The sequence below is a fragment of the Lynx rufus genome, unplaced genomic scaffold (genome assembly GCF_022079265.1).
Source record: "Lynx rufus isolate CCGP_SWC_20201006 ecotype Redwood Valley unplaced genomic scaffold, mLynRuf1.p SCAF_1, whole genome shotgun sequence".
In the NCBI taxonomy this organism is placed as follows: Eukaryota; Metazoa; Chordata; class Mammalia; order Carnivora; family Felidae; genus Lynx; species Lynx rufus.
Genome location: NW_025814823.1, coordinates 72806499 through 72822790, shown reverse-complemented (window position 1 = coordinate 72822790; position 16292 = coordinate 72806499). Strand labels below are relative to the sequence as shown.

The 16292-nt window shown below is 41.7% G+C and overlaps 1 protein-coding gene across 2 annotated transcripts in view; it reads right to left on the bottom strand.

The window, feature by feature from the left end:
* ITGBL1 (integrin subunit beta like 1) overlaps nucleotides 1-16292 on the bottom strand; it is a 211372-nt gene that overhangs the window by 11385 nt on the left and 183695 nt on the right. For both annotated transcript variants that reach the window (XM_047084690.1, XM_047084745.1), the window contains one exon: nucleotides 12205-12321. In XM_047084690.1, coding sequence (XP_046940646.1) covers nucleotides 12205-12321 — 117 coding nt within the window. The remainder of the gene's footprint in view (nucleotides 1-12204; nucleotides 12322-16292) is intronic.

Genomic DNA, 16292 nt, shown 5'->3' with positions numbered 1-16292 from the left:
CCTTTCAATAAAAAAATTTTTAATAAGCTTTAATAACATAGGCATCTATTCAAGAAACTACTGGGTACCAGGCATCATACTAGCTCCACTCTCATGGTTCCTATAGTCCACAAGGGTAGAAAACAAGGACCAACAAACAAATGCATTGGAGCTATGGGACAACTAAAAAGGACACTACTGTATTCAACAGTGAGAACACTGTTAACTGGAGTAGTCAGAGAAGAGCTCTGTGACACCCAAGGGATGACACAAAGCCAGAGAGGAAAGCTAATGTTCTAGGAAAGCTAATGGAAAGTTCTTGGAATACGAAAGAGCTTGGCATGTTATAGGCAGTGAAAAAAAGGTCAACGTGTTCAAAGAAAATTGAGTAAGAAAAAATGGAATAAATAGCAAAGCTGGAGAAATGTTCAGGAATGAGAGCATAGGAAATTATTTGTTCTTGGTAAAAAGTTTCAATTCTGAGAGGGATGAGAAATCATAGAAAGGTGCTATGTGAGAGAGTGATATGATATAACTCACAATCTGCAAATTCAATTTAGCAGCTGTGTGAGAGAGATTAAGGTGTGTTGGGAGGCACGGAGTGTGGGGAAAGCGAGAGGATGTTGCAGTGGTCCAAGTGAAAGGTGACAGAGGTGGTGTCAGTACTAATGGAGAGAGGTAGACAGAGATCCACTTTGGTGGCAGGCGCCTATTGGATTGGACGTGGCGGGTGAGAAAGAAAGAACTAGTTTTCTAGCTACAGAAATATTAAAAACAATGATGCTATTTGTTAGAAATGGAAACTGCAGGACGGAGAGGTTGGGAGCAGAAAATCCGTTCTGTTTTGAATCTTGTGTGTCTGAGATACTCTGAAGACAACCATGTAGAGAAGTCAAGTAATCAGAAGACGCAAATCTGGTACTCAGAGGACAGGTTAGGGCTAAGCTTATACATTCTGGACCTGCCAAACGTAGATGGCACTTAAAGCTCTGAAAGTTCATGAACCCATCTAGGAAGAAATAAATCTTGAGAAACTCCCATATTTAGGGCTAGGGTAGAGGAGGTGAAGTCAGACAAGTAGGAACATCTAGGAAAGAAGGAGGAAAACGAGATGATTTTATAAAATGACAAAGGAAAGTATTCCATAAAGGAGGCCTACTGAGTGCAATGTTCCTGAAAACTGAGAGTTAAAAAAAAAAAAAAGACCGTAATAGTAGTTTCAGTCAGATTTTGCCGGACCAACTGTACCACGCTGTCGCTTAGGCCTGTGAATGAAACACCTAGCGGTGGCAGATGTACCGGAGTATCGTGCATACCTTTCAGTAAGAACATGCCTGCCGGGTGGCAGAATCCATAGTGGTAAGTTATCTTCGTATAATAAATGTATAGTGGGTCATTCTAGAATGAACCTTAGAAAGATCCAGCCTAATAAACCATATGAAGTACACTAAATTGGCCTCCACTTGACTTCTCAAGTCTTCACATAGGTGAGTAATTTTCCATTGGACTTTCACTTTGAGAGCCATTCACCTCTCTCAGATGCTTACCTCCTTGCATCTGGTATCCTCATCCTTGCTTCTTCTTCCTATTCTCTTCCCTTCTCTCACCAAGGATGCTCTAGACCTGTGTCGCCCAGTATAGTAGTCACTAGTCACACATGACTGTTTGAGTTTATTAAAGTAAAATTTAAAATTCAGTTTCACAGGTGCATAAGTCACCTTTCAAGTGCTTGGTAGCCACATGTGGCCAGTGGCTCCTGTGTTGAATGACACAGATACAGAACATTCCCATTAGCTTTGAAAATTCTATCGGACAGTGCTGCTCTAGACAAAGACCTTTCCCAGTGAAATTCATTGGCTCTGAGATACATTTCCTTAAACCACGGCAATGATGTTTCCCAATTAGGAAACGGACCCAGGAGTGGATCTCTTTGCATCAAATACTACATATTGCCTGCCCCATATGCTTTTCCCCTTGTTAATATTAGGACACTCATTTTTTTTCAGGGAAGTGATAATATGCCCATCTGAAAATGTTTGATTACCCAGGCTCCTTTTGACCTAGGACCTACCTCTAATAAGTGAGATACAAGAGAAAATCTCTTCCTAGTTTCTAGGATAGCTGCTGTCCTCCAAAGAAAACCAGATGGGACACAGCCAGCATGTATGTGTCCTTTGCTCTTTGCCCTTTTCTCTCTCCCCTTTTTCTTTCCCTAGTTGATAGACACACCGGAGGCTTTCTCTGAGCATGACAATAAAAGTCACACTGGAAGGGCAGAAGTGAATACAGAAGGTGTGTGGGACATTGATGGCTTTCGGGTAGTCACCTCCTTATCTATCTCTGCAGTAACTTAAGATGCAAACTGGAGGCAATCGCACTGTGACCCTAGCTACGAAAGGCTTGGCTTGAGTCAGTGGGTGGAGGCCTTTGCCAATGTGAGCAACCCAGCAGCACCTGGGGGTCTCCACGTTCATATTCTAGACGGTATGCTCTCTAATTTGCAGCTCTGAACTAAACAACTCCCAGGAGAAATGTGAACTGATTGTGTAATTAAGAGGTGGCTCTTCATTACCCCTTCTTGTTCTTCAACTGGACTCATGGGCAGCATTTATTCCAGGAGCACAGAGCAAAGAAGGAAAGCAATAAGCAGTCCATTTCTTATTCTCATCCTGGGTAAATGGAGGACAGGAGGGAGGTCTCTGATTAAGCTTATGCTCGGCTAAGACAATTAGACACACCTGAGCCAACGCGTGGATATATTTTGTTTATGAAATCCTAAAATCATAATCCACTAAAAAGTGAGCAATACTTAGGGACTATCACCCTGGACTCAGCATTTTTGTTTTTGTTTTCAGTAGTGACTTATTTGATTAAAAAAAAATCCATGCATTTACAGATCACACACAATTTTTATTGTTAATAAAGATGTTTTGAGAAGGTCCACATGTGGTCTATGATCATTGAACATGACTAACCAATAATTTAGTTAAATGAAGAATGGTCTTACTTCATACTGATTTTCTGCTTGCCATTTTCAGGTCGTGATTTTGGTGTAATCAAAACGGAACCGCTTAAAATTATGTAATTACTTACATTCACCTTCAGGTACAATTGCTAATTTACCCCAGCCTACCAGAACTGGTTTAATCATCTCCAGCGTTATTGTTAGGAGGGGATAAACAGTGTTAGTTATTATTTCTCAGGTGCATGCTGATTAGGTAGGTTTACGGATGTGTTTGATTTTACTTATTCCTTGTTTGCTAAAATACTCAGGCAGTCCCTGCTTTGCTCTCTGGTGACACAATGGCTGCACAGGGTTCTAGTTCATTCCTCCCCGTGAAAGACCGTGCCTGTGTCTGGTAGTGCACTGAGAAAATGACCTGAATTAGTGATTCTGCTTCATTCTCCTCTGAAGCCACACCAGAAGGATGATGTTAAGGAGTTTCACGTACTCATGGTAGTAATATTTGTCAACCACTGGCTGCCACAGCATGGGGAAGTTAAAGCTTTGAACACATAGCCTTCACTCCTCTGAGGCACAGGACTGCTGATTCAAATGATGCCAACTTCCTTCCAAAACCTCCGTAGCTAATGCTTTACGATAGCCAAGACAGACATATTGTTTTCTCCTGTTCTGAAGACGGACGTTTCAATCTTTCACTCTCCACCTAGTACCCAGGGCGTGCATTGATGCCTTTCTGGCATGTAATACCAGTCACGTTTCATTCTTTATGTCCCCTTCTCATCATAAAGCCAATAGGTGGGCATTATGATCCTTACCATACACATGAGTGTACCAAGGCAGAGAGACCAAATAACCTGTCCAAGTTACTACAACTAGTAGGAAATGGAGCCAGAATCCAATTCCTGGTCGGTCGAGTATGAAGTTCACATTCAGCTTGCTGTGTGACACTGCTCACTTAGCTTCCAAGAAAATGGTGACCTCTTTCACTTAAATTTTCCTTGAAAAAATGCAGCAGAGTGCACGCACACACACCATAGATTGTGGACTTTCTCCAGACAAAATATCAAAACACCCACAGAAGATTCATAAACCAAGATTTTTTAAAAAGTTCTATCCCTCCAAAAAAAATATAGAAATACAACAAAAGATTCCCAGATACCATTTTCGAAGGATGGATTTATGAGTGATTTTTATTTTGTCCTTTATATTTTAGTCTTTTTTAAAGGTTGAAAAATAAAAAAAATCAAAGTGAAATATTTAATAATGTCTTAACATCTAAAGATGAGCAAAATAAAATAAACAAAGTGAAGTAATTTATACCATAAATGATAAATGAGTAGTTTGAAAAAAATCCTTCCCAAGGATGGGTTAAAGAGCAGTGGAGAAGAGTTCTGATGTAAGAAAATGAAACAGTATATTTCTTCCACATGTCAAATATTTTTTCATCTCTGTGCCTTCACTTAGCTTTCCCAGACCCAAAATGTTCTTCACACCCAAGCTTCATACATCTAAATATTTGCTGTTCAAGGCCCCAGTCAGATGTTCATTCCAACTTGAAGAATTCTCTGATTTCAAACTGAGATCTCTCTGTCTCTCTCTCTGTCTTTCTCTCTCTCTCTCTCCCTGCCCCCCGCTCCCTCCCTTATTTGTGGTTCTCTTAATTTCTAATTTATTCAAAGAAAAAAAAAACTTTTTGAGATCTTAATCCTAAGCTTGAGGATACAGTAATTAGAGACAGAGAGAGAGAGAGAGAGAGAGAGAGAGAGAGAGACTTTCATTACACCCATGGGAAGTGTACACATTTGAAGAAAAGACACATAAGCACACTTACAATGACATGTCACAATGTTATAATAATGAAGGTATTGCAGTATGGAGGAAGTCTAGAATAATTTCAGAATGGTTCTCTAAAGGAGATAATTTGGAAGACTGATGGAAAAATAGAAAAATGACGAGGAGTTGTTCCAGAAGAAGCAAAGATAAGGAATATGATGTCAGGTAAAAGGGACAAAGTCATAACACATCCAAATTTCTCCATCTCCATGGACCTCCATGAAGAAATCATTGTTTTAAAACAAGATGGAGACAATTGGTGCCACAAAAGCGTTGTCTCCTTCCCCCCATCCAATTATTCGGATCAGAAACTTGGGATTCATACTTGGGATTCATCCTTGAACCTACCCCGCTCTCACTCACATCCTTTAATCATGGGTTTCTGTAAATGCTGCTCAGACTCCTTGGGCAGTGGAGGTCCGTCTAAGCATTTGGCTGACACTCAGCACCAATCTCCCAGGAAGGAAACGGGTCAGGAACCCCATCCTGGCAGCAGGACGGTACCAGGCTTTCCTCTCCATGCCAGTCCTTGAGCAATTCATGAGGGTGACAGCTCAATATAGTGGTGTGGGGATTTCCTTCTCTTCGGATAACACAGCCCAGATGCCCAGAGATGAGATCCATACTGCACAGGTGCTGAGGCTTCCCTGACTTATGTCCCAGAGGAGCCAAAACCTCTCCTAATGATTCCTTGGGCATAAGCTCCCAGAAATCCCACGAAGGCACGGCATCCCCATCAGACATTCATAGTTGAGTCATAATCCCTCCCAAATTGGTTGAAATTTATTAATCGTAGGTCACTATTGCCGTGAGAAGTGTTTTCTGGTAACCCTGGCACACACCATCTTCATCTGTTTCCGGGGAACCCAAGCCAGGAGCTTGAGGGTCAGCATCTCTTGTAGCAAAGTAAGGGTTTCGGCAGCCTGCTGTCCACATCTAATACTGTCACCAGTACTAGCAAGTTTTTCCATCTGTACTGTCCCCTGCCTGGCTGAACCGCCTTCACCTCTCTCCAGGTCTCCTCTCGGAAACATCTCCACCCACCAGCTTTTGCAAACAAACTCCTCCCAGCGATCCACACTTCACCCCGCAGCTAGATGTACTTTTTCACTGCAGGAGTCATGTTACTGCCTTGTTTAAACCTCTTCAATGGCTTCCTATCACCCTTTGATGGAAGCCTCAAATCATTAATATGGTTTTCAAAACGTGTTGCACCCTTCCCCCCTTTGCATTCCAATCTCCAACCAGCCAGGGTTTCTCTCTGGTTCTCAAATGTTCCTGGAATACATCGCTCTTGCTTTATCCACAGATGCCCCACACGTGCTGTTCTCTGTGACTGTTTGTGTCACACCTGCCGCCAGCACCTGGCTAAGTTGTATGCAGCCTATCATAAGTATGGTGGTTGTCACATTCAGCTGATTAATACATGTGAAGCACATACTGTGCACCATATAGTGTTACCCAGATATGGAGGCATTAGAGTCTATGTTACACCCCCTGATTATGTATATTCCCACTGAACCCATGGCTCTCCTTTCAGCAGGACCCAATTCATTGTCATTCCTTTGTCAATGTCTGCCCTTCAAATTTAATTGTAAGCCCCAGCAGACTCACCACCGAATCTCCAGTGCTGGCAAATAGTGGAGGCTCAATAAATATTTGATGAATTAATGAAGAAATAAATGATAACTTCAGCTTCAACCAGGCAGAGGTTGGAAGAATTTCCATATGAAAACATTTAATTAGAATTTGAAAAGAAGAGTCTGAAGCTGAGGAGAATGGAGCTAAGAAATCACCTGGAGAGACTGTCCTGAACATGAACGTGGGAGATGCTGAGATCGCTCAAGGGCAACACACAGCAAGTAGAAAGACATCCAGGAGCCATTTCAAGGGAAATATAAGATTTATTGGTAGGCTCTGGGAGAAGAACAAGAGAAAGAAATAAAGTGGTTATAAGAGAAGTGGGAGAAGAAATGGGTAGGACAGGGGTTCCGAGGCTCAGAGGGGAGACCATTTCATAGGGGCTTTAGAGTACCCACAATTCTGTGTTTAAACTTGGTCACATGCTGGAGAACTGAAAATCACCAAGGATGTGCGTGACTAGGACTTATCATAACCTTAGGGAGAGTCAGTTATGTGGAATCGTTGAGGATAGACCAAGTTTACATGGGTTTAACACTGAACCAAGAGGAATGCTATAAGTTTAGAGGCCAGAGGGAATGGTATCAAGGAGATAAAATTATTTAAGGGCATGTGTGGGTTTGAAGGGCAGAGCAGGGCTTTACAGGGAATAAGCATGCAATGAGTATCTGCTGACTCAATTACTGTGATGTGCTATATACATGATAAGAGGGGTTTCACTAGGATAATGGATATTTTTAGATAGACTGAGAAATACAGAAACTTTGGTAATGCATACTGTGACCCGAGGAACCCCAATGGCCAGTGTCTTGTTAATTATGCTCTTCCACGCTTGGGAAAATCTATGAGAAGCTCCCCCACAGAAGCTGCACTGCTGAGTGAGAGCCACTAAAAATATGGCGGCCACTTTGATTTGGTAGCTCAGTGTCAAGTGTGAGGAGAAAGACGGCTTTATGCAAAAAGTAGACAGGAGAAAACATTCATTCTGTCTAAAACGGAACACCAGAAAGTCACAGTTCTGAATAATAAACTGTTCTTACAAAAGGCATTAATAAGCAAACGTGGAGCCCTGTTACACATCCCTTAGGGTTAACTGTAGTCCACAGCAGAAACTTCTGCCTGAGTTTGTTATGTGTGCCATTCTCTTTATCTGTATCTAATACCAGTAATAATAATACATGATGTGTGCATATGTAAGTGTATGCCATACATATATACACTTATATGCTGGCTACTTTATCTGCATTAACTCTACTAATCTTATCGTAACTCTACAAAAGAGGTATATTATGATTATCACTTTATAGGTGAGAAGTAGAGGTTATGTAAACCGTCTCAAGTAATATTGTTTGTAAGTGGCAGAGCCAGGGCTGGGGAAAAAATGCTCCCATCTGTAGTCTTGACTGCTTCACCGTATTGCCATTTATATTTCTTAATATTCAAGTACATTTGCATTTGCATGATAAACACAGGAACTTGTGATCGCCTCATCAACTGGTTTAGTATGCTGTATACTTTAGTACCAAAGTTACCATAGGTTCAAACATGTCAATTAATGTCTTGTCTCTTGTATTTTCTTTCCAGAGAAGAGCGGAGACAGAGATGAAATTCAAGACTATGATAACCAAGGCTCAAGTAATTCCTCCCCTAAAGCAGTGCTCTGAAAATAAAAGAATTAAAATCACAGTACCTTTATTAGCTGTCCTAAAGAAATCCCACTTTGAGCCCACGCGCAAAGCTGCGGTGGGAGGTAATATTCCCAGTGAGAACATGAATTACAGCTGATTCTCATTATTTGAAAATTCTGTATTTGAGAATTTGCTTACTCACTGAAATGTATTTGTATCCCTGAAATCAATACTCATTAAAGTTTTCCAGGTCATTTGAGCACACAGGCAGAATGGTTCACGTTCTCAGCTAAGGCCAAAGAAGATCACGCTCTGCCTCTTGTGTTAACTCTTACACTGTAAAGAAGTGTCCTTTCTGCAGTGTATTTAGGGCTATGCTTTTCACATTTTCATGCTTTTTGTTGATAATTTTGATGTTTGAGATGGCCCCTAAGTATAGTGCTGAAATGCCTCGTGTACCTAAGGGCAAAAAGGCTGTAATGTGCCTTACGGAGAAAACACCTGTCACATAATCTCCGCTCAGACGTGAGTCATAGGGCTGTTGGCTATGAGTTCCATATTAACGAATCAAGTATGCATTATAGAAGGTCTTTAAACAGAAATAAACATAATACAACGGTATGTATTGATCTGTTGATGAAAAATCCTCTGACCAGAGGCAGGAAGTTGGCCCCGTATTTTTCTTAGGAGCAATGATTCAGTATTTGCTAATTCAGTATTCACGGAAACTTGATAGACTATAGCTACCATGAATGAGAAGACCAGACAGTGCCTTGTTGGGGAATACTAAACAGTGTGTGTGTGGGGGCTGTGAGTTATATGTAGCTTTTCTAGCTGTATGTTACTTAGGATAAACATGAGTAGGCCATTGATGGGGAAATCTCTCCCTCTCCATCCTGGAACTATCCCTCTCCGAACAATAGGATTGACCATCCAGAGTAAAGACTCAAGTAAATGACAAGAAAAGCAGAAAACACACTGACTTGTATGTATAAAGATGCATGCAGAAGTCCTAGTGAAGAAATGGTGGCAGAATTTGATGTCCCACACTGTCACCTAGGCTGGTCAGCTCAAGGAGCTTTGATGAAGCAGAAGAAGAAAGGAAAAACAAGTCATTGTTACCTAAAGACAATCTTTTAAAATACCAGTATTACCCAACCCTAAATCTCTCAAGGACATTATTCACATATGAAAGTGAAATTATGAATAACATACAATATTTTCAAGGAAAATGTCCAAGAATTGTTTTCCTTTACATACTTGAAAGGTATTCGGAAATCTTTGGTCGATAAAGTGTCTTTAATAAGATTTAAAATATGAAATTAAATGCATAGGTGATTTTTTTTAGATCTGGTTTTTACAATTTAAGAAAAAAGCACTGAGACGATGCATCCAATTATAGATTATAGTGATCAAAGATACTATGCATATCTGGCTGCTACGTGCCTGCTGCTGGCTGGGCTGTGCTCTTCTTTTGAGCACACGGGAGCAGCAGCAAAGTTCTGTCCAAACTCAAAAATGCCTTTGTCCTCTGATAATTAAGTTCCATGATACCATCTCTATTCGGTGAGATCAACCACCTAAGAATTAATTTCTCACTGTGTGAGTAAGGATCTTCCAAGTTGTAACCAAGGCTATAGCAGGAAGATAAGGGGTGTTAGCATGTCTACAGCTATTGTCTAATCTACTGCATTACATCCTGTATCAAGAAAGGCTGGATCGGATGGTTGGCAGAATCTAACCAGTATTGAAGAATAAGACTGTGCTGGTTTGTCTGCTGCACTATCCAGAGAAGACACTCAGGCCACCCGGCATGAGTGGTCTGTTCCTTTGGCAGATGTATTTTGGCAGCCGCAGCTGGGCCCACCAATATCATCCTTACTGTTCTGGGGACTTCCACCCGGTGCCACCTGGGGTTCTCGGCCCCAAGGGTGTCTCTAGCCAGAGAAGACTGCTCTGAGATCATGCGTGTACCTTTGAGGCATGCTGGATGTGGCAGGCGAGCTCATGGCTCCTAGAAGCAGTCCTCCACCAATGACTGATGGAAAAATCAGAGCTGTGTGCTTCACTTGGGCTCCCAGAGGTTCATCTCCTGTCCTTGGATGAAGCTACCGTTGACCGTCGTGGTAACTGGATTGATAACACCATCGTAACTGACTGCCTTCCCTTATCCACTCTCCTACAATGTATCCTTCACCTTTTCAATACATTCCTTGCATTCAAATCCTTATCTCTGAATCTTACTTCCCACAGAGTTCCCCTACAAAGTGTTCTAGTCTCCAGCACAATTATATTTCTCGTTGGATGTCAAGTAACTGGTATCCTGGTTTATACATTGGTGTTTTACTAGTTTAGCTAGTGAAAATCAGTTTTCCCGGGGGCACAGATAACTCTGGGTAGATGGACAAAATACAGAGAGTATAGACAAGCAGAGTCAAGTATTAGTGTAAAAAATTACTTTGTGAGATGTTCTCTCACTTACCTAACACGTTTGATTTCATCTAGCAGGGAGTTATACAGATTTGTTGTCATCTTTGATTTCCTCCCCAAAGTTGTAGAGAGAGATGCACTGGGGGGAGGGGGTCTATAATTTATGGGTATGTAGGTGTAATCGGTTTCTACAATATCAACCATTTCAACCAAGTTACTGAGGCAGATGGGCAGGGAGACCCATGTGAGATAGATGCTCCATGTCAGAGATATGACAGTGCTAATAATACGAGCAAAGATGTGTATGTGGTTCTTTGTAGGGGCTTTAGATACCATTGTAAGAACTACATGAGTTAGGGAGCACTTGGGTGGCTCAATCGGTTAAGTGTCCAACTCCTAATTTCGGTTCAGGTCATAATCTCACAGTTCATGATCAGGCCCCATGTCGGGCCCTTCTCTGACAGCTCAGAGCCTGGTTGGGATCCTGTCTCCCTCTCTCTCTCAAAAATAAATAAAGATTCTTAAAAAAATAATTAAATGAGTTAGTAAACATAGAGCACTTACCAGAAAAATAAAAAGACTATAATCGATTTAGATATTTCTGGTAACTGTTACCAATGAAGAAAAAAAAAATCTAAACTAAAAATAATATTGCCAAAAAGTCCAAACAGTCTGATGTCACCCTGGGGAAAACTGTGGTATCGAGAAAAATCTGTGAACTGAACGTCAGAGCCCACATCCTGGGTTCTGCCACTTTTTAGTTTTGGGACACTGACACCTCCAACCTCACTCCCTGTCGCATCTGTGAACTGCAGAAAGCAGGAGCGATCTCTTGGGGCTGTGCAAGGGCCTCTTCCCTTGGCTCACAGAGAAAGGAAAGAACAAAGGATGTTTGTTCAAATCGCCAGTGTGTTATAGTTGGTCAGCGAGAGAACAGAGAGAAAGACACACAGGGATGCCAGGTAGATGGTGTCCCCGCCTTCAGTGAGCTGTCTGTGCATTTTGGTTTTTCCCTGATAATAGCACCCAATCACATTACAATCATTATCTGCTGGTTCTGGACACCTGCACGGAGCTGCAGTCTGCAGGCATCATCTCTACAACATGAAGTTTTGCAAGACTGAAACAGGACAATGAGGGTTGGCCCCATCCCCTTGGCTGCATGAAGCTTGGGTAGACACTGTCACGTTCGCCCTCAAGGACCTCATTTGTGCTGCACTCCCTCTGCTGCCTGGCCTCTCCCTGGGTCCCCCTTGCTCTGAAGATTATTACCTTCGGTGAGCTCCTGTTGGGTCTCCCAGCCATCATGGAAATGGAATGTCTATATTCTGTGCTTTTGTAAGTAGAGTGTGATTTTACCCCCACGTTTGCAGGTAATACATGCTTCCCCTACCAGTTTTTATTAGCAGAGCAAGAAACATCATTTCTAACTGAGCAGGTGCAGCAAAACCTGTCACTATCTTCACAAGATTTAGCATAATCTCAACAACCTTTTGTGACCAGCGGGCTGCGTATTTTCACATATCCCTAAGTCAAGAGTCCAAGAAAATAAAGATCATTACAAACCGAATTGTGTAATGCTTTTAGGTCTACTTGTATATTGCCTTCAGGTTATCTTATCTTCTTTTTTAACAGAGTTTCCTTTTGTTAAAAAGAAGAAGAAGAAGAAGAAGAAGAAGAAGAAGAAGGGTAAGAAAGGCAGGCCGCGAAGCTGTGAGAAGCGCTTACCCCCACAGACCGTGCCGTCCAGGCCTTCACAGCGGCGGCCGTCGCATTCACACGTCTTGCCGTACACCCTGGGGTCTCCCGGAGGGTAGCAGGTGCACTTGCCACATTCGCATTTACCTGCAAAACGCACAGGGAGGGCACACTTGTTAGGAGGGTCACGGAATCGGCCAGGCTTCCAAAGGATACAAACAACTAACACACCATGAAGCCTGTTCCTGCTGCGCCTGGAAATAGTTCCACAGATAATTTTCTTACCCGCCTCCGGCAAGACCAAGACCAAGTGCCGAGGAGGCCGGGAGCTGGAGTGACGCTTTTGTTTCGTTCGGTTTTCAAGACGAATTCTCTTATTAAACCCTCTGGGCGTTTCATCTTCCACTTAGTCTGATGATACCAAATCATACATATTTTGACATAACTTAGGATAACGTTGTCATTAAAAAAAAATATTGTATGTATTGTTACTGGGGCTCTATCGGCCACATAAGCAAATGATGTTCATAGGTACATTTCGAGGTGATGTTTTTTGACAATTGGGCATCAATTTTGTAATTCATAGAACTCATTTTAACAGGGACCACGTATCAAAGTGCACGACCTTAATACCAGTATTATTCTTGACTTGAAATGTTAAAGTATAAGCGGTCTTTGCAATGAGTTGGATTCAAAGTTTGGGAATTCCTTAACTACTATCGTTATGGCTTTCATCATTATTTCTTGAGCTGTAACTATGTGTCAAACACTGCAGTTCTTTGAATTCCATCATTTTGTTTTCACCATACCACACACTGACCAGCATCATTACTATCATTTTACTAAACAGGAAACAGACACGTACTGACGCCAAGTTCCCTTCCCCGGTGAACCAGCTCATAAGGAAGAGATTCAAAATTTATATCCATTCTTATTAACCTTAAAATTTGCGCACTTAGCCATGAAGCCAGACTGTATTTTAATATACTCAACGCAGCACCGGGAGGCTATACGAGAAAGAAAATTTCCCTTTGTCTGAGGAATCGGTGCTGGCTTGGCAGAAATTCAGCTGGGTGACTACTCCAAGACATCTGTTCCTCTCTGTCATTAGCCCAACCATCATAATTACACACCCACTGAAATGATCATAAGATGCTTCGGGGCTGACCCTGCAATGTTGTTAGTCATTCTGTTGCTGCGTTTGTATCTTGTTAAAGAAATTCTGAGTTGGTAGATGATGGAAGAAAGGAAAATTAGTATTTCGAATCATATAATTTCAGAGCTGTAATTAAAGATAATCTAATGCAGTGATTCATAATCTTTTCTGGCAGCAGAGGTGGGGGTCACTGTCCCTTTGAGAATCTGGTGGAAGATATTGCAAGAGATAGTGTTGTTCTGGCTGCCCTTCAACCTGTCTCTCTTCCTACTTAGAGATGGGTCCAGGTTCAGCAGGAGGCAGAGCTCTTCCCCTTCCCCAGGGATACTCCCTCTTCCTACGCACTGGTGGACAGAAGAGGGACACACCAGACAGTCTTGGCCAGGGCTTTGGTTCTTGAGGGTGGAAGAAAAGGCACAGGGTCTGTGGCAGAGTTTGCAAGAGCAACAGCACAGAAATGAGTGTCCATGAGTGGAGGAACTCGGCACCCAGTTCCAAAGTGATGGCAGCAGGGGCTAGTTCTCGGCAGGGCCTTGCTTCCCTGGGCTGTTGCATGAACTGGTTGTCCAAGCTTGCACTCTGCACCTAAACCCTTCTAATAAAATCCTTTTCCATCCCACTTAATGAGGTTGGTTCCTGTTGTCCACAGACAAGAACTCTAACTGGTAGACCCCAGATCTCTCCTTGGAAAAATACGCCAGCACCCATTTATTTTTTTATAAAATGTCAAGAGAATCCATGACTTTCTGCAGTGTACTTAATAGATGAGGAAGCCCATGCAAGCAGAGGCTAAATGATTTATCTAAGGCCAGCAAAGTAGACATTAGCAAGGTTGGTGCCAGAACCCAGATTTCCTGAGCCCCAGTTACCTTCTGGTGTACATAAACACATCCGCCCTCATCATGGGTGTGTGTGTGTGTGTGTGTGTGTGTGTGTGTGTGTGTGAATGACAAAAAATGTCATTTTTTTGACTGTGGAGACAAAGAGACTAACCACAGAACCATCAGCAACACAACCACATACCGTTAACTAGTCCTGCATGGACAGATATGGGAACCTTCCACCACATTATTCCTGAGAGGGAATGCAGTCCAGTTATCACATCAACATCAATTTTTAAGTTTGAGGGCATATGTATTTGTGGTGATAATTTATTAACATTTTAAGGCATTCGGGAAGTTTCCCGGATATGCATTATTGGCTTCTGTGCCTCTCTGGAAAGGATGATAGAAATGCTGGCATATGGATTCGGATATCAACGTTTCATTTATTTCATTATGGACAGTTTCTGTCTTGTATTTCTTCTATAAAGTTACACTGAAAAGTGTTCATACTCAGCCCTAGGTTCATTTTTTCCCTAGCAGATTATAATTCAGGTATCCTTTTTCAAATATTGGAGAATAATTAGCCACTCTGCATTTCTTGGTGTGTTTTTTTGTTTTTTGGGGTTTTTTTTGGTCATGAATCTGTTGGGGTTTTAAAAAGCTATATTAAGCCAACTGTTAGCTGACTTACTTTGTAGCTACAGCTGTAATGCAGTTCATAGGCTATAGAAACTTCATATGGAAAGGCAAAATATCATAAATCAAGACAGGCTAATTTATTACAGAAAATTAATGAAGAGTCAGTTGTTCATACAGTCCACATATTAAAGTGCCTTATTTTGCTGTCTTAGTTCACAGCTTCAGTCCAGTCCCAACCAAGACATATACTTGCCAGTTAAATTTCTGTTCATCTTTCAATATCCAATGTCACCAAATCCACGATACTTGCACCCTGCTACTCATGTACCTTCACAAATACAGCAGAATCAACTGCCTTCTTGTGTGTCCTTATGATGTTTGAATCGATACTTACTGAACAGATGCACTAAACAATCACTGCATGTAAATAGTTTAGTAATATTCCCACAACACATGAGCTTTAATGATAGAACTTAAATTTAGAATGTCTCCTCCAGAATAAATATGCCTTTCCAATTGGCCAGAAAAACTTCATTTGTGCTTCCCACAGTTACATCAATGAAATATGTCCCACAGCAAGCCCATCACCTTTATTCACAAACCTACTTCTCTTCCTGTATCCTGTTATCAGGAGAAGGTCACCATCATTTGATCTGTCACCAAATCTTATATATTTGATATATATATATTTGATATATTTGATTCCTTTTTTCTTTTAATAAACTATTCTTCTCCTTCCAGTTTGAAATTTCATAAGATCCACTTTTGTTTTAAGTTCATTTGTTTATTGTGAGAGAGAGCAAGAGCAAGGGAATGAAGAAAGAGTATGAGCAGGGAAGGGGCAAAGAGAGAGGGAGAGAGAGATTCCCAAGTAGGCTCCATGCTGTCAGTGTGGAGCCCGATGTGGGACTTGATCTCATGAATCATGAGATCATGACCTGAGCCCAAATCAAGGATCAACCTACTGAGCCACCCAGGCGCCCCAGATCCACTTTCTTAAAACATGTCTATGATTATGTAACCCTTTTTCAATTAATGGTCCCATGGGACCTTCAAGGCAGAGATCAAATTCCTCAACAGAGCTCTCCACCCCTGGTCCAACTCACCTTTCCCAGTACACATCCAGTGTTCACAGTACACTCATGTTCAGAGACTGATTTTTGCTCCATTTATTGTCTCTGTTGTGCACTCTACCACTTTCTCTATACCTTCCAATCCAATGTTGAACAGCCAACTCAGATCTCCTCTCCTCTATGAAACTTTCTTCGCCATCCCTGTTGGGTTACCTCAATGAGTTGTTCTTTCTCTCTGATCCCACAGTAATTTGTACACACCCCTAGTAGATCACTGAATGTAAACTTTATACTAGATAAGCGCATGCTTGAATCGACCACAAATACTGAACTCTCTGTGGTCCAGGCTGACAGTGAGATTAATAACCTATTGGCAGCCACCAAAGTTCTCTGTTGATGGAGTAGGAAACACTGACAGATTTATTG